The following is an 18444-nucleotide window of genomic DNA, read 5'->3' as shown; positions in this document are numbered from 1 at the left end:
CCTCGCTGGAAGGACTCCCAGCTGCAGGGGGTCAGACTCGTGTCTGTGGTGGCAGCATCCATTTTGTGGAGCTGAGGCTTCAGTTAACTTTAACCGGGGTTCGCAGTTACATACATGTCGTGTCCCTCTAGAAGGGTGGAATGCTAACCCCGTCGCCAGAATTGGCGGGGGGTTAGTATTCCAATTCGTATGACACCTTACTCGACATGTTTTGATAAAGCAATACCAAGGATAGCATTTAACCGCGAGGATTATAATGCACTTAAGAGTATATGGTATGCAATATCATGGAACAGCTATTAGGACTTGGTTCCGCAAGCTGCAGACAGGCTCAGCTCATGCCAGAGCACCATCTCACACGATTCCAAGCACTCTGCCTTCAGGATTGTTAAGGCCTGCCATAGGAGTGACTGATAGGAATCTGTGTGTCCATTTTAGGGTTAGATATAGGTATACTATATCTACAGCAAAGGGTGATTACACGACTTTGCCCCAGCTGTCATGCAGCCAGTTGTGTCAAATTTAGGAGGCCAGCCAGGGGTGGCATAATACATGCTTCAGCCCCTGGTAGGCCCTGGGTACACCTATGCCCTGAGTTACAGGGTCTGATAAGGTGGCCCAGTACCAATTGGAAATGTACCTAAGGTACATGGAATCCATTTTACAGAGAGAGCAGTAGGCCTGGGGTCCTGATTGGCAGGGGCCCAGGTCGACTATGTCAAAAACCAGCTAAAACACAGGGCAAAAAAGTTGGGGGCAATCATAGTCAGGAGGTACCTTCCTACAGTCTTCAGAGTAAAAACGCAGTTTCCCACAAGAAGAGCAAGGTCTAAATAAAGACTTCTTACTTGACATATTGAGAAGAAACTTGAAGAAATAGAGAAAACTGAGCAGAGCTCAGGGAGACTCCCTTCACACGTGCGGCAGAAAATCTGAGGCTCCGAGGAGAAGGTTCTCGAAGGGTGCTGCGCCTGATTGGCTGTAGTTTGGACTAACATAATGACAGGAATATGTTACAAGTGTTTTTTCTCTCTATCATGTATTCCTATGTAGGAATTGGTTTTTGAGCCTTTATTATGTATTTACTACTACTATTTCATGTGTTATGTATTACATACATATGTTATTAGTATGTTATTGCTATTTTATTTACCGTGGGACTCCCACTTCGACGACGGGGAATATTCAAGCATGTGAATCTATGACAGACACCCTATTACTGGAGAAAAGACTGTTTTAGAGGGTATGCTTATGTTTACATTCTTTTACAGTGTATTAACTGGTACAAGGCAGTGAATAGCTACTGTTGTATGCAAATACATAGATGTCAATATATCCTATACCGAAAATCACATACGATAACAAAAGAATGTAACCCTATAAGCTAAACACTGGTCAGTGGACTCCAGCATTACCCCTCTCGCTCTTCAAACGAGGATGGCAAAATATTATCCATCAGACCCAATGTGCTCTCAAATCAGTCTGCTACCTGCCTTGCAAAGTTCTCTTAGAAGCTGCAGGAATCCAAAAGAGGGCTTTTAGGCAAGCTATGCTCGGACCTGAACTAGGACCAGCTGCTCATGTCACTGTAATATGTTACTGTCAAGTTACAATGAAACTCTAACTTACAATAATTCAAATATTAAGACCATGTTTAAAACAATGTGCTACAAGCAAAGTACTCAACACCATCCTGTCAAAGAAAGGAAATTGACAAAGCAAAATGCTACTTACCAGTATGCATCTGTTCTTGGCATGTAGAGCTGCAGAGTTGTACACTTAGCATTAGATCGCCACCTGGTGTTGGGCTCGGATGATTGCAGGTTGTTGTCTTGGAAGAAGTCTTTGTAGTCACGAGATAGGTGACTCCTCCCTTGGACAATATGAGCATGGGCATCGGCTCCATTCTTAGATTGTTTTTTGGCATGATGGGAAATGATGGAGTTAGTATAAGTAAAGAAAAAGATGTCCATGCGTGTGCATCTAAGTAAGATGAAAAACTGGAATGGATAAAAGTCCCGGGGAGGCGGGAGGGCGTGTACAACTCTGCAGCTCTACATGCCAAGAACAGATGCGTACTGGTAAGTAGCATTTTCCGTTCGAGGCATAGGAGCTGCGGATTGTACACTTAGCATTGATTGTACAGCAGTGTCTCCCCTAGCGGTGGTCTCTTGCATCCGTTGTAGGTGTTTGAAAGAGTTTTAAGAACAGCTTGGCCTACTGCAGCTTGCTGCTTGGCTTGCACATCAACACAGTAGTGTTTAGTGAAGGTGTGTGTTGTAGACCATGTTGCTGCTTTCCATATGTCTTTTAAGGGGATGTTCCCTAAGAAAGCCATGGAGGCTCCAAGCTTGCGTGTGGAGTGCGCTCTAGGAGGAACTGTTAATGTACGTTTTGCTTTTTGATAGCAGACTTGTATACATTTTACAATCCACCTTGCAATTCCAGCCATAGAGATGGGGTTGCCTTTATGAGGTGGAGAGAAAGATACAAATAATTGTTTTGTCTTTCGAAAAGATTTAGTCCTATCTATATAGTAGAGAAGAGCTCTTTTAACGTCTAGGGTTTGTAGAGCTGTTTCTGCTACAGAGTCCAGGTTTTGGAAAAACACTGGTAACTCTACAGATTGGTTTAAATGAAAAGGAGTAATCACTTTTGGAAGGAATTTAGGATTAGTTCTTAGAACAATTTTGTTATGATGGAGTTGTAAGAAAGGTTCTTGTATAGTGAACGCTTGTATCTCACTTACTCTTCTAAGAGAGTTGATAGCAATAAGGAAAGCTGTTTTCCATGTGAGGAATTGCAGTTCTCATTTGTGTAGAGGTTCAAAAGGGGGTCCCATGACCTTGTAAGAACCACGTTAAGGTTCCACACGGGAGAAGGTGGTAACCTAGGTGGAATGATTCTTTTTAATCCTTCCATAAATGCTTTAATTGCAGGTACTCTAAAAAGAGACAGATGTTGTCTGTTTTGTAAGTATGCCGCAATTGCTGCTAGGTGCAGGCATATGGATGAATATGCCAAGTTACACCTTCGTAAATGTAGAAGGTAGCAAACGATATTTTGGATAGAAGCATCCAGGGGATCAATTTGATTATTATTGCAGTAAATGGCAAATCTTTTCCATTTAGCAGAGTAACAAGCTCTGGTAGTAGGTCTCCTGGCCTCTTTAATGATGTTCATACAGTCTGGTGGTAGGTTAAGATAATCAAACTCCAAGACTTCAGGAGCCAGATCGCTAAAGTCAGTTGTTTGGGGTCTGGGTGTCTGATTTCTCCATGGTTCTGTGTTAACAGGGAGGGTGTGAGCTGTAACTTTTGATGTGGAATCAGAGAAAGATCCAGCAGTGTGGTGAACCACGGTTGGCATGCCCATGTGGGAGCTACCAGGATTAGTTTGAGAGACTGTTTTCTGAGCTTGCGCACTACCAATGGAATCAGTGGGAGAGGCAGAAAAGCGTATGAAAATCTGCCTGACCAGTTCATCCATATCGCATTGCCCTTGGACAATGGGTGTTGAAACCTGGCGGCGAAGGTTGGGCATTTTGCGTTTTCGTGGGTGGCAAACAGATCGATGTGTGGATGACCCCACCTCCGGAAGAATGGCTGAAGAACTTGTGGATGTAGTTCCTATTCCTGAATTTGTTGTGACTGCCGACTTAACAGATCTGCTATCTGATTGTGATCTCCTGGAAGGTGTTTTGCCAACAGATGTATATTTTGAGGAATAGCCCATCTCCAAATGTTCTGTGCAAGCTGGGACAGTTGCAGAGAGTGCGTCCCCCCCATTTTTGTATAAAGTACATGGCTGTCATATTGTCCGTCCGGATTAAGACAGCTTTGTTTTGTAGTTGAAAAGTTTTAAGTGCTAAGAATATGGCTAGCAGCTCTAGATGGTTGATATGGAACAGTTTTTGTTGATTGTTCCATTGACCTCGAGTTGTATGATGTAAGAGATGGGCTACCCATCCTGTGAGAGATGCGTCTGTTGTGAGCACTAACTGTGGAACAGGTTCGAGGAACGACCGTCCCTTTGTCAAGTTTTTGGTGTTCCACCACTGCAGAGAGCGATGCGTGCGGCTGTCCACCAACACCAGGTCTGTTAGTTGACCTTGAGCCTGGTTCCACTGTTGTGCTAGGCACTCTTGTAACGGGCGCAGTTGCAATCTTGCGTGTGGTACTATGAAGATGCAAGATGCCATCGTGCCTATTAGTCTCATGAACACTCTGGCTTGCAGAGATTGTTGCAGTTGGAAGACTGCGACTAAGACTTGAATGCTCTGTATCCTTGCTGGACTGGGATACACTAGAGCTGTAGATGTGTCTATTGTAGCCCCAAGATATTGGTGTACATGAGAAGGATGCAGGTGTGACTTGGTATAGTTGATCGTAAACCCCAAGTTCTGCAACGTTTGAATTGTTTGATGTGTGTGTTGGACACATTGTTTGAATGACTTGGCTTTTATGAACCAGTCGTCTAGATAAGGGAAGACCTGTATCTGCTGCCTTCTGAGATGTGCTGCTACTTCTGCTAAGCACTTTGTGAACACGCGTGGTGCTGTTACCCCAAATGGAAGGACTTTGAACTGAGTGTTGTCCTTGTATTACAAACCTTAGGTACTTTCTGTGAGCAGGGTGTATAGGAATGTGAAAGTAGGCGTCCTTTAGGTCTAGGGTTGAAAGGAAATCGCCTTGTTGCAGTAGTGGGAGCACTTGTTGCAGATTGATCATATGAAAATATCTGATTGTATGTACTGATTGAGGGGCCTGAGGTCGAGTTAGTGTCCCGTCCTTTTTGGGAATTAGAAAATACAGTGAGTAAACCCCTGTTCCTTGTTCTTCTAAAGGAACCAATTGAATGGCATCCTTTTGTAAAAGTGACAGATCTTCTTGTTGGAGCAGAGTCAGGTGGTCTGTAGACATTGGACGCTGCCTGGGAGGTATGTGTGGAGGGGTTGCTGTAAGTTCTAGGCAGTAATGAAATTAGATTTGTAAAGCGCATGGCTGCCCGCAAGCGTCCCAGCGCTATAGAACAAAAAGTACCAAAAACAGTGCCAGCGGCTAGGGGTCTAGGGGGAACAGGAAGGTTTTGAGGAGCTTTCGGAACTTCGGGTGGCTAGGCTCCATCCGAATTCTGAGTGGGAGAGCATTCCACAAGGTCGCTGAGTTCACTAAGGTCAGTTGCCTGAGCTTTATATTGATCTGGTAGGTGTTCAAGTAGTTTTTCTAATTGATCATAATGTGCCCTATCGTACCGAGAGAGGAGGGCTTGTGTATTAGCTATACACCATATATTAGTGGCTTGTGCAGCTATTCTTTTACCTGACGCATCAATTACTTTAGATTCTTTGTCTGGTGGGGGTGCTTCGCCAGAAGTTTGAGAATTTGCCCTTTTCCTAGCATTGGACACAACTAAAGAATCTAATGGTAGGTGTCCTTTAATGTAGACTGGGTCTGTGGGTGCAGGCCTATATTTTTTCTCAATTCTGGGGTTCAACACTCTAGTGCGTACAGGGTCTTTAAATACCTCTGGAGCATGTTTAATGACTCCTTTAATCATGGGAAGAATTTGAACAGACCGTTGAGACTGTTCAAAGGTATCCAAGAGGAAATCCTCCTCAGTCTCATTAGAATGCATAGTAACTTTATGGTATGCAGCAACTCTGTGTAACACATGACCAAAACCAATGTTATCCTCTGGAGGGGAAGGTTTTGAAGGGTATAACTGCGGGTCAGGAATATCAGGTGCGTTTTGTGGGTTTGGCAAGTCCCATATAACGTCATCCACGGGGTATGAGAAAGGCTCATCTATATTATCCCCTCCACCCAGACTATATTCATCATCATCATCATCATGTTGAGGTGAATGTGATGATCAAAGTGGAGAATGTGCAGGAGAGATTTGAGGTGATATGTGAAGAGGAGAAGGAGGAGGAGGTATATGAAAGGAAAAGTGCATAGGGGATGTAGCACAGTCCTTTTTCTTGGCAGGAACCACAGGTGTGGGCGGTACATCTGCTGGTCTTTTCTTGTGAAGTGTAGCTTCTACATGACCTGTTTTTGGGTTGATGTAGATCTTCTTTTGTCGAGGATCTGGCAAGAAAAGTTCCTCCTCATGTACAACCTTCTTGGGCGTCGATTTTTTCGGTCCCATTAGAGGTTGTTTTGTGAGTTTAGCCTTGGGAGGTGCTAAAACATCCTTTGGCGTAGTTTTTGGTGCCGAAGGTGGTGTTTTCGGCTTGGCAGGCAGGTCCGAGGGCTCGGGCACATCGGAATCAGGCCTTGTGGGCTTCGGCACTGAAGAAGGTGTTTTCGGTGTGGGAGCCGGTGTCTTCGGCTTCGAGGTGTTGGACGATGGCTTCACACTTATGTTTAGGAGTGGACGGCTTCGGAGCCGGCACTTCTTTCAGTGCCGGTTTAGGCTTCGGTGCCGAGAGGTCTTTCTTTGTCGGTGCCGAGCCATCCTTTGGTTTCGGTGCCGAGCTAGCTTTGGGTTTTGGTGCCGATGGAAGAGGTGGAATCGGCACGTGCGGTTTGCTTGGCGCCGAGGCACTAGAAGGCTTAGTTGTTTTCTTCGGAGCCGTGCTCGAAGGCGGGGCTTTCGAAGCTGGTGTTCGGTCTCGACTGGGCCCAGCGGGCGGAGTGCTGACCTTTGCCTTCGGTTTGGGAACTATATGTGGTGCAGGGGCAGTAGTACTCACGCGATGACCCGATGGAATGGAGTCATCTGAGTCGTCTGCCTCTGATATGATGTGGAGATCAGGTGAATCTTCTTCGGGAACTAGCGAAACCTCTTCATCGGTTCCGGGGCTGATCTCCTCATTTCGTATCGACGGGCTCCCCGATCCCGGATGGTTTTCTTTGATCGGAATGATGCACTGACGGTGCAGGTTGATTCGTCGTGTTCTGGCGATAGACAGAGATTGCAGACCTCGTGGTGATCGCTATGTGTAAACTTTGCTCTACATTCCGGGCATCTTTTGAACGGAGTTCTTTCCATGAGATGTAGGCCGCGCACGGCGTGGAGAGGCCCAACGGCACGCGTGGATGACCGGAATCGTACTGATGGTGTTGAAAACTCTTGTAGTCTATGTCGAAGGTAGTTTTTAGTAGTTTGAGGAAGTTTTGCGCTTCGAGGTGCTTGAAAAAGGTTTTTCTAGCCGGAGCGGAGAAACTTTCATCCGAACACAGTGGCGGAAAACAACAATCTAAGGATGGAGCCGATGCCCATGCGCAGTATTGTCCAAGGGAGGAGTAACTTATCTTGTGACTACAAAGACTTCTTCCAAGACAACAACAACCTGCAATCATTACGAGCCCAACACCAGGTGGCGATCTAATGCCAAGTGTACAATCTGCAGCTCATATGCCTCGAACATAATTTTTTTTACAGTATTAGGTGTACAAAAAACAATTAGCATGGTTTCACAAAGGTCTTTAAAAGCATATTGATGCTAACAATAATACAAAAACAAGGCATGCATGTTAACTGGAAATAACCTTAATCTTTGGTTCATCTTTTGACCGATCCTTCTCTTTTTCTGGAATCCTGTCAGTTTTTTTCAGTTTTTCACAGTCTTTCCTCTTCCTTCTCTCATCCTCCTTCCATTTTCGTCTTTCTTCTTCTCGTATCCTTTTTCTTTCCAACTCCCTTCTTCGCCTCTCTTCTCTTTTTTCCTCTCTTATCCGCTAAAACAAAAACCACAAACAACTTTCTACTAAATTTCATTACAAAATAGGGAAATAAAAACTCAGTACTGACACTGCTAAAAGCATAAGGTTAACTGGAGACTACTTATAACCATGTTACATGCTGCCATTGTCTTATCAGAACCATTTCTTAATTTATGTAAACAAATGTGAAGTTGCAAAGATTTCAACAAACATGTTATCATATTTGGGTGGAAACATTGTTTCACTAAATTAAGTTCTCAGGTGTAAGGGCTTCTTTATAACATCTTCAAAGTGCTCATCTTTTTTGGCTCTAAAGAGAAACAAGAACCTGGAAGCGATTTAACGATATGGCAGCAAGATTATGTTAAGGAAAGGGCAGCAGATGGCATGCGTCAGCACTCACACAAGCACATAAACAAGCAGTTTATCAGTAGGCGTGGCAACACTACAAAAGAAATGCATTGTGTTCTACTTCCGGAGTATATTACATTTTGGAAATATTTTTAAAGGACAAAGTAATCTGCTTTGTAAGCAAAGAAATAATAAAAATGCGTAATCTTACCTGTCTGTTTTTCAAGAAGCTCAACAGAGGTGTGGTTTTCTGGGCTGCAAGAATAATAGAAATGAAAACTTAGAACTATGTCTTCTGTTTGAAATGCTACACAAGGCTTTGTATTCTACAAAATGATTTTAAAGTGCACATTCTTCCATTATTTCTAAGAAAGATGACAGTAAGACCAAATGGAGAGGTGGGGTCTAGGTTCCTGCCAATCTAAAAAGCGAAAAAGTATAATTTGAATCATGCTAGAGAATAATTACCCCTCCAGAGTGCTTAAACCTTCTTTTCAAAGAGGCTGACCATGGAGGTTTGTCGTCATGTTTTTCATCTAGAATGACCAGTGTAGACATGCTCACTGTAAGCCTTGGATGATGCAACTGCATTTTTTTTTTGTTTGGCGCCCTGTGACGCTGCAACAGTAATCAATCACTTAAGCACGAATATATATATATATATATATATATATATATATATATATATATATATATATATATATATATATATTTCCAAAAAAGTGTCCTGTGCTTAGAGGACGCCACTCCGCAAAGGTTAATCCATCGACTTTTATTTGCAAACAAGCAGCTTTCTACAGAGAATGTTCAATGACGCCCTGACGCGTTTCGAGGCAGCAGCCTCTTCCTCATAGGGCAAAGCAGTTAGTATGCCGATGCACATTACAACCTTTTAGTCCCTTTTCTGCATGCCGCTCCCACAGGGTACTTTCACAGCATGCTGGGTGTTGTAGTGCTGTTGATACCAGGCACTAACCTTTTTGTTTGCTTTTTCAGTCTTTTTTAATCCCCTCCGATGGGGCTCCGTCAAGAAAGTTGTCTGTTGATTAACGCAACCTTTGTGCAGCCATACCAGCATAATTCAGGCATGAAGACCCGCTACTTCGTTAGCCGGGCGGTGCATCCTCCCACGGCCGGACTGCCGCGTGTTAACATTTCCAAAAAAGTGTCCTGTGCTTAGAGGACGCCACTCCGCAAAGGTTAATCCATCGACTTTTATTTGCAAACAAGCAGCTTTCTACAGAGAATGTTCAATGACGCCCTGACGCGTTTCGAGGCAGCAGCCTCTTCCTCATAGGGCAAAGCAGTTAGTATGCCGATGCACATTACAACCTTTTAGTCCCTTTTCTGCATGCCGCTCCCACAGGGTACTTTCACAGCATGCTGGGTGTTGTAGTGCTGTTGATACCAGGCACTAACCTTTTTGTTTGCTTTTTCAGTCTTTTTTAATCCCCTCCGATGGGGCTCCGTCAAGAAAGTTGTCTGTTGATTAACGCAACCTTTGTGCAGCCATACCAGCATAATTCAGGCATGAAGACCCGCTACTTCGTTAGCCGGGCGGTGCATCCTCCCACGGCCGGACTGCCGCGTGTTAACATTTCCAAAAAAGTGTCCTGTGCTTAGAGGACGCCACTCCGCAAAGGTTAATCCATCGACTTTTATTTGCAAACAAGCAGCTTTCTACAGAGAATGTTCAATGACGCCCTGACGCGTTTCGAGGCAGCAGCCTCTTCCTCATAGGGCAAAGCAGTTAGTATGCCGATGCACATTACAACCTTTTAGTCCCTTTTCTGCATGCCGCTCCCACAGGGTACTTTCACAGCATGCTGGGTGTTGTAGTGCTGTTGATACCACTTTTTTGGAAATATATATATATATATATATTACATATTACCTACTGGCTGTCGCCAGTAGGTATATATAGTTAGGATTTTTTCCCTATGGGATTTTTGAAAATTCTATGTCTAATAACTTTGGCGTTTGTGGACGGAATCGGCTGACATTTTCAGGAAAATGGCACATTTTGTTTCTGAGCAGCCCTTGAAAATTTGGGGGGGTTTCGTCAAGGGGGGGCCGAGAAAAAAGGGGGGTCCCAAAACGCGTTTTTCCCATGTTAATTTCCATAGGGCGGTTGGCCTCACTTTTAGCTCGAACGGCTGAATGGATTTGCACGAAACTTGGCAAAATTGTAGTGACTGTTAGCCCGATGTGCCTTTGCTAGGTCTCAATATATGTGCTTCAGTGGATTTTGAGAAATTAACGTTCAAAATAAGATATATATCTGTAACAGCGCTCCGGGCTGCGCTCCGGTTCGCGTACTTTTCGCGAAACGGAACTTTGCGATGCGAAGCTGATTGGCTCTCTGGTGTCTGTCAACATTCTAAACAGTCCGGAGCGGCCGCCATCTTATCTCTCGGTAAGATCGAGAGAGAAGAAGAGGTGAAAAACGAAGGGGGAATTTAATGAAAGGGGGCAAGGTAGACCCCTCTTGACCCCCTAGGAATGATGTTGGGGTTATTAAAGGGTCCCGTGGGGAAAATAAAAAAAAATTGATTTTTCACGGTAGAAGCGCTTCCCGGGCCGCGAACTGGGCCGCAAACTGGTAGCGAAACGGGAATTCGCCATTTTGTGTTTCGTTTTAATTAAATTACAAGGTATAAGGGGGTGCGGGAGACGTATCCTGATCCCTTATGTTTTCTGAGGGTGGCTGAGGAGGCTCATATATGTTGATACATGTCTTCCAGCGGCAGTGCGTGAGCGTTTTTTTTTTTTTGCTGCGTGACGTCTGTTAACGTTCGATTCGATGGAAATCAGGAAGTGTTGACCGCCAATTTGTCACTGCGATAAAATATTTTGTTATAAATGAATCCTTATTGATAAATATTGTCTGCGCCATCTTGCCTTTTTTCCAATGCCACAATTTTGTCGTGCACGGCAGCCATTTTAGATGCCTTGACCAGACCCACTCTCTGCACGCCGTCGATTCTCAGCACGGCTCCCCACCCTCGCAAGCATCTCCCCCACGCACTGGTCACCCCCGCTCTCTCTCTCATGCATGGGCCATAAACTTCCCCCTATCTGCGCTGCTCTTCCCTGAGAATCACACCCTGTGCCCGCCAGACACCTCCCTTTCACCCTATTCACTACCGCACCCTCTGACACTCCTCTTCCTCTGTGTCCGATTGTCCAGGCCGGTCCCAGGCTATCACCTAGCCCTGCGGATGTAGTTTATGGCCCCAGCTGTAGAGAATCCAGACATGCCAACCCTCCCGATTCAGGCGTGAGACTACCGATTTCAGTGCTAGTCTCCCGCCTCCCGATTCCTGCAAGCAAAAACCCGATTCCTCGGGGGTTTCAGCTGACAGGGCTTGGTATTGTGTTACGTGCTAATTCTTCCAGGAAACGTCAGAGAGCCGATGCAGGGGCTCTAGAAGGGGTGATAAACCATTTAAGCCTCATTAACAAGCGCATGGTCTTTTAAAGATCTGTGAAGTACTCGGGGCGGCGGTGTGTGTGTGCCCTCTTTCAGGAGCGGGCGGGGGGGGGGGGGACACTGCCAGCAACTTGCCAGGCCAGGCAGTGTTCAACACTTGCATCACCCTTTCTCTGCCTGCTATTGCGCTCCATGCTTCGGAAAGGTAAGAAAAAGAACGTGCATTTGAGTTTGAAATGTCCGATCCTGTAGCAGCACACTTCCAAAGCCCACACATGACAATAACCCGATTCAAGGCCCCATTCACCCGATTTTGTAAAAATATATAGCACTCCAACATAGTAGGATTATAAAAGTTTATTAACTTATAAATATATAGAACGCAACAAAAACTGTAAATACATTTAAACATTTTTTGGAAAAAAGAAGCAACAATGGTTAGTAGCGGTCTTTTGTGCGAATAGTCCCAAGGCAGCACAACGTGCTGAGTTCTGGACGGCACCCAGGTGATGTCACCTGGGTGCCGCACTGGTTTTTGGTATCCTACAATGCAGCTCAGAAAAACAGCGTGGGGCGCCCCGGGGGGTGCGCGGGGAGGCCTCGTCAGTAGCGGTCTGTTGTGCGAATAGTTCCAAGGCAGCAGAACGCGCTGAGATGTGTGAATGGCGCCCAGGTGATGTCCAGTAAACTGCCGCACTGGTTTTGGTATCCTACAATGCTGCTCCGAAAAACGGCGTGGGGCGCCCCGGGGGGGGCGTGGGGGAGGCGGCGTGAACGGGCCTCCCCAGGTGGCAGCCATCCAGCTGAGTTGCGCCCGCTCTTGCGGCTACAGCGTCTCGCTCACCATGTAGTTGAGTTGCGCCCACTCTTGCAGTGCAGCGATAGGCGGCTGCCACAGGACTCTTAAAATGGCGGACGGCTCTTCGGATTTGGGCCTGGTCCACTAAAATGGCCCTGGGACACCTTGGAACTCGGACGCTTGCCTGCTAGGGCTTGGGCTCCATTCTCGAAAGCGTCCCCTCAGCCGTGAAGATTCTAGAAAAGTCTTGGGGGCCCCCGACTCCCGCAGGCTTCCGGTGGGGAGAGGCTGCCATGATTGCTCGCGGAATGACCACGACGGAGCCACGAGATGGTGGTGCTCTCATGCTGACGCCAGCTTCAGTCTGAAACATCCAGAAACAAGGTGGGGCTTTCATCGTTTGGGAAAAAAAAATGTTCTAAACCAATGAAAAGTGTTATTTTTAGGTCATATGACCAAGCCTTCCATCTTTAGGAAACCAAAAGTAAAATGAACCAATGAAAAGTTTTATAAACAAGTCACATGACCTGTTATGCGGCATAGGGCTACAAAAAGCGTAGAAAATCCGTTGGCACGTGAGGCGGCGTCAGTAGCGGACCGATGTGCGAATAGGCCGAAGGCAGCACAACGCGCCGAGATCCGGATGGCACCGAGTTGGTGTCCAGCAAATTGCTGCACTGGTGTGGCTATCCTACAATGCTGCGCCGAAAGTCGGCGTGGGGCGCCCCGTTGGCCTGTGAGGTCGCGTCAGTCAGTGGGGGCTGTGCGTCTCCCCCAAGATGGAGGCTCCTCGGCTGCAGTGGGGCGCCCCTTAGCGGTTCACTCGCCGTCCAACTGAGTTGCGTCCGCACTTGCGGTTACAGTAGGCCGAAGGCAGCACAGCGCGCCGAGATCCGGATGGCACCGAGGTGGTGTCCAGCAAGTTGCTGCACTGGTGTGGTCATCCTACAATGCTGCGCCGAAAGACGGCGTGTCCAGCTGAGTTGTGGTCACTCTTGCGGTACAGTGACTCGAACGCGCCGAGATCCGGATGGCATCGAGGTTGTGTCCAGCAAGTTGCCGCACTGGTGTGGCCATCCTACAATGCTGCGCCGAAAGACGGCGTGTCCAGCTGAGTTCCGGTCACTCTTGCAGTACAGTGACTCGAACGCGCCGAGATCCGGATGGCACCGAGGTTGTGTCCAGCAAGTTGCCGCACTGGTGTGGCCATCCTACAATGCTGCGCCGAAAGTCGGCGTGGGGTGCCCCGTTGGCTTATGAGGTGATGTCAGTAGTGGACCGATGTGTGAATAGGTCGGAACCAGCACAAGGCGCCAAGATCCGGATGGCAAGTCCTGGATGTTGAGTGCCATAGTTGAGAGTTCTGAGCAGTGTTTGTAACACTGTCTGAAGCTTATTTGCACCTGCTGCAGCTTCACTATTGTCCTGGTGTGGCCAAAGATCGTCCATGACATAGGCGGCCGGCTCCAGAGGTCCGGCGGAACATTTTTCCTTTTCCTTTCTGCATCTTGTCCCACAATCCGTTTGACCTGAAGACACGACCAGGTCCCTGAATGTGTGCAGTGGGACGTTATTGATTGAATCAAAATGGCGGCTTCACACAAAGCTGACTCAAGCGTTGCTGTTAATGCTATACAGACAAAAATTGGTTTTCAGTTTGTACATTCTTCAGGATTTTTTTTTCCATCCAAGGCTGATTGAGAGTTTGTAGAACAATGGCTTCAGATTTTCAACATACTACTCTTCAACATTCTTCCTAAATGTAACAATGTGAGACTCACTAGGTGAACGGCTGTTTATCTTTCCTTTCAAAATGCTGCCAACAATATTTTCTGAATGGAAGACACCATCTTGTAGCATAAAGGGACGAAAGGGGTTCTGGTCTGGCCGATGGTTGGTGGAGACATTTTGACTATATCTTGGACCTGCCCGGCCTCGCCCAAAATGGCGCCGGTATAAATGCGACTCGTAACTCCTTGTTGTGTACTGGTTGAACAACCTTGATATCACGAGATATGAATGTAGTTTTGATGCTCATGGCGGGCGGGGACGAGAATTGATTGAATATTTCGACATCCCTATTGATATTAAGTTCTGATGTGTTATTGATTACTGTATTATTGAAAGTTCGAATTAACGTCACCCATGGTACTTGCCCGCAAATGTATATCTAGATAATTTTTTTGTAAGTGGCCCTATCGTATTTTATTACAAAATGTATGTCCACCGATTCCGCAACTGTTAGACACCTTAGTTCTTGCAACCTAATGGCCCGCTCGTTACGTTCCTCTACAATGTAAATGTCTCCTCATCATATACGAGTTCAGTTTGCTCCGTGGCCGGCCCACGTGGTTATAGGCCCGTATTTGTATACTGACATTTTCACAATAAATGTTTTTAAAACAAAAAATGGTAGTAGTATTTACATTGGTAAAGTTTTTACTTTTAGTCACTGTTTTCGAATCAGTAAAAGGCAAGTGAAATAAAGCAGTCCAATCACATGACGGATAAAAGGTATAATACGTAGGAACGCAGTAAAGATAAATGGTCAAGGGCAGTTGTGTTTTCCACTCCTGCAACATAAAGTGATCGATAAGAATCTGATAATAAGGTGTATCGGCGACTAAGACAGCAGGCCGAGCCTCTTTTACTCAACGGCTCCGTCATGGGACGAAGAAACGCCCTTTTTCTCGAAAAAGGAATATATTTTACTTGCAGGACAGTTGTAAATTTTCCGGGAAAGTACATTAGCCTGGAACATTATAACATATATCTTTAAAAAAAAATAATGTTCGAAACCAATAAAAAGCATAATTTTTAGGTCATATGACCAAGCTTTTCATCATTAAAATATCAAAAGTAAAATGAACCAATGAAAAGTTTTATTAACAAGTCACATGACCTGTTATGCTTACGTTACGCGCTGCGCGCCGCGCCCCGGATCGCTTCCGGGAAGCTCCGCTTCGCGCATCGGAGCACTTCCGGGTGCACTAACGCGGCGTGTCATATAACGCATTACGCGACTACGTAGGTCAAGAATATAGTCAAAATGTCTCCACCAACCAGCGTTCGGAACACAACCCCTTTCAGCAGTCCAAAAAGTTCTGTTAAATGACAACAGAGGGGACAGGCAACAAGAACCATCAGTCAAAGAGGGGAGGGCAAGTTCTTCTCTACCGGGTCATTTTGGGGCGCTACCGGAACTGATCGAAGTGGTAGTCTATAGTGTTTGTGGATGTTTCAGACTGAAGCTGGCGTCAGCATGAGAGCACCACCATCTCGTAGCTCCGTCGTGGCCATTCCACGAGCAATCATGACAGCCGCTCCCCACCAGAAGCCTGCGGGAGTCGGGGGCCCCCAAGACTTTTGTAGAATCTTCACGGCTGAGGGGACGCTTTCGAGAATGGGACCCAAGCCCTATCAGGCAAGCGTCCGAGTTCCAAGGTGTTCCAGGGCCATTTTAGTGGACCACGCCCAAATCTGAAGAGCCGGCCGCCATTTTGAGAGTCCTGTGGCAGCCGCCTATCGTTGCATCGCAAGAGCGGGAGCAACTCAACTACATGGTGAGCGAGACGCTATAGTCGCAAGAGCGGGCGGTAAACAGCTGAATGGCGGAAGAGGCACAGTGTAGCAAAAGCGGGCGGAATGGCAACTAAAACGGTAAAGGGGCGCCCCACTACAGCGTGTCTTCAGGTCAAACAGATTGTGGGACAAGGTCCAGAATAGAAGAGTCATCAAAAGGCAAAAAGTTCCGCCGAACCCCGGGAGCCGGCCACCTATGTCGGGGGCGATCTCAGGCTACACCAGTGCTATAAGACTTGGGGAGGGGGTCGGAGCCAAGCGTCTTCTCCGAGTCCGTGCCATCACACCGCCCCTCGGGGGCCTCCGTCAAGCGGTTTAGGGAGGTACCATATCACATTGTTTTCAAATGCAGTCAGGTCCACAAACGGCCCCCACTTACTCTGAGAATAGTGAAGCTGCAGTACGTGCAAATAAGCTTCAGACAGTGTTACAAGCGCTGCTCAGAACTCTGAACTATGGCACCCAACATCCAGAACTTATGCCATTTGAGAATGGCAGTGACATCGAAGCAACTCAGAGTCCAAAATCATGAACGTACTTTCACGTATGAAAATCTTACTTGGGGAGGGGGCAGGAGCCAAGCGCCCCCTCCCAGTCCGCGCCACCACACCGTATGTTTTTAAATCTGAAGCCATCGTTCTACAAACTCAACCAACCTTGGATGAAAAAAACTAGAAGAATGAACAAACTGAAAACCAGTTTTGGTCTGCATAGCATCAGCAACAACGCTTGCTATCAGAGTGCATGAGTTTCATGCTCGATCGATTGAGCTAGCCGGATCGGGCAACAAAAAGTATAAAATAGTTATGTAAATAGTTATTTAATAAAATGTTTTACCCTGTTACTTTGCTGGTGTGTTGTATATATTTTTAATATTTGCATAGGGTTTGTCGTTATTTTGGGCGGGGTGGGTGACGGAGCCGAGCTGTCTTGCAGCCCTCATGGTGTGGAGCTCCGTTCATCTCACTATTTTCGTATTTCTCATGAAGGGTTGTTCCTAATGTTTCTATTTTAGCGAGGTCAAAAAGAGATCCAATTAGTGGCCTACTGATTTTGCTCGATTACTTTTATTTTTTTACACGATTTTTCACTATCTGCAAAGACTAAACAGAGTATTGCGACTTTGTGCTTGTTTGTAAATAGAGAATGAACCAAAGAGAACCAATTCTAAAACAGTAAATGCTTGGATAACAATCAATCAAATGGAGAGACAAGCAGGCACGACGGATTACAACGGGGGTAAAGGCCTGCGTTAACTACCCTTCACTATCTGCAAAGAGAGAGTACTACTAAGAGAAAAGAGGGGAGGGGGGGGCAGCGTTCAAAGCACATCAGCGTGCATAAACACGAAAAAGTTTTTACCTATCACGTACTTGACATTTGACAGCTTTTGATATTTGCTATTAAAAAACCATTGAAATTCACAGAAAAAACCATAGGTTATAGACCATATATAGTTAGGAATTTGCATTTACAAAACCTTATTTTACTCACACAAAACCATTGAAATTCCATATATAGTTAGTTGCACTAACTATATATCGCGCACCCGCAATCCACTGCTGATGATGTCACATATTACATCATTCATGACCTGGTTAGTGACATCACTGATGACATCACTGATGACATCTCAAATGACATCACTGATGACATCACTGATGACATCTCAAATGACATCACTGATGACATCACTGATGACATCTCAAATGACATCACTGATAAAATCACTGATAACATCTCATTTGACATTACTGATCACATCACTGATGATATCATTCATGTGATAATACCATGAACCTCTTCAGACTCTAATATAACCTTAGATACAATCAGTGTAAACAGACAGTCACAGACTGTCACTCATCCATGGAGTTACTCACACACCTAGTCAGTTATGCAAAAAATCAATCACACCTCCATTTTCTCAACTATACAGTTATACACACCTTACTTATTCAAACATATACTAACACATATTTACTCTTATACAATCCCTGATACATGTTCACAATGATCCATACAGCCACTCACACATTCACTGGCTCTTATGCAGTTATTTATATATGTCAACTCTCACATGTACTGTGTTTTACATATGTACTTACTTTGACATGTAGCACTGAGATATCCATTCACTCACCAATACACTCATGCACAGTCAACCGCCCATACAGCTGTTTCCACATGCAGTTTTGAACCCATACATATAGTGAATCAACTACTCACACATCTATGTACAGAGTCACACACCTCCCAGCCACCCATACACACACACTCAGTGTCCCATACAAATACTTGGACAACCAATCAATAACCCATACAGTTACTCATATAGCTACTGATCAACACATGCAGCAGTTTGTAGAACAACAGATATAATGATGCACAAATTAAGACAGTTTAGTCACTAACCCATGCACTCAGTAAGACACATTTAATCATTCTCTCATACAGTCAGTCATGCACCTACTAAATCCTTCTTCCAGACACTTATACATCCACTCATTCTTCAATATGTAAGACATATTTTAACATTACAGAAACATACAGTCACTGGATGTTGTCATCAGTGATGTCATCAGTGATGTCATTTGAGATGTCAT

General features: G+C 45.5%; 1 protein-coding gene across 2 annotated transcripts in view; it reads right to left on the bottom strand.

Moving 5' to 3' along the window:
- The window catches only part of UPF3B (UPF3B regulator of nonsense mediated mRNA decay), a 183662-nt gene that overhangs the window by 66635 nt on the left and 98583 nt on the right, over nt 1-18444 (bottom strand). For both annotated transcript variants that reach the window (XM_086918550.1, XM_086918547.1), the window contains exons 6-7: nt 8236-8279; nt 7500-7688 (exon numbers count right to left, since the gene is read on the bottom strand). In XM_086918550.1, the coding sequence (XP_086774676.1) occupies nt 7500-7688; nt 8236-8279 (233 nt within the window). The remainder of the gene's footprint in view (nt 1-7499; nt 7689-8235; nt 8280-18444) is intronic.

Source organism: Lissotriton vulgaris, chromosome 4_1, assembly GCF_964263255.1.
Source record: "Lissotriton vulgaris chromosome 4_1, aLisVul1.2, whole genome shotgun sequence".
NCBI lineage: Eukaryota > Metazoa > Chordata > Amphibia > Caudata > Salamandridae > Lissotriton > Lissotriton vulgaris.
This window is presented reverse-complemented; position numbering and strand designations above follow the sequence as displayed.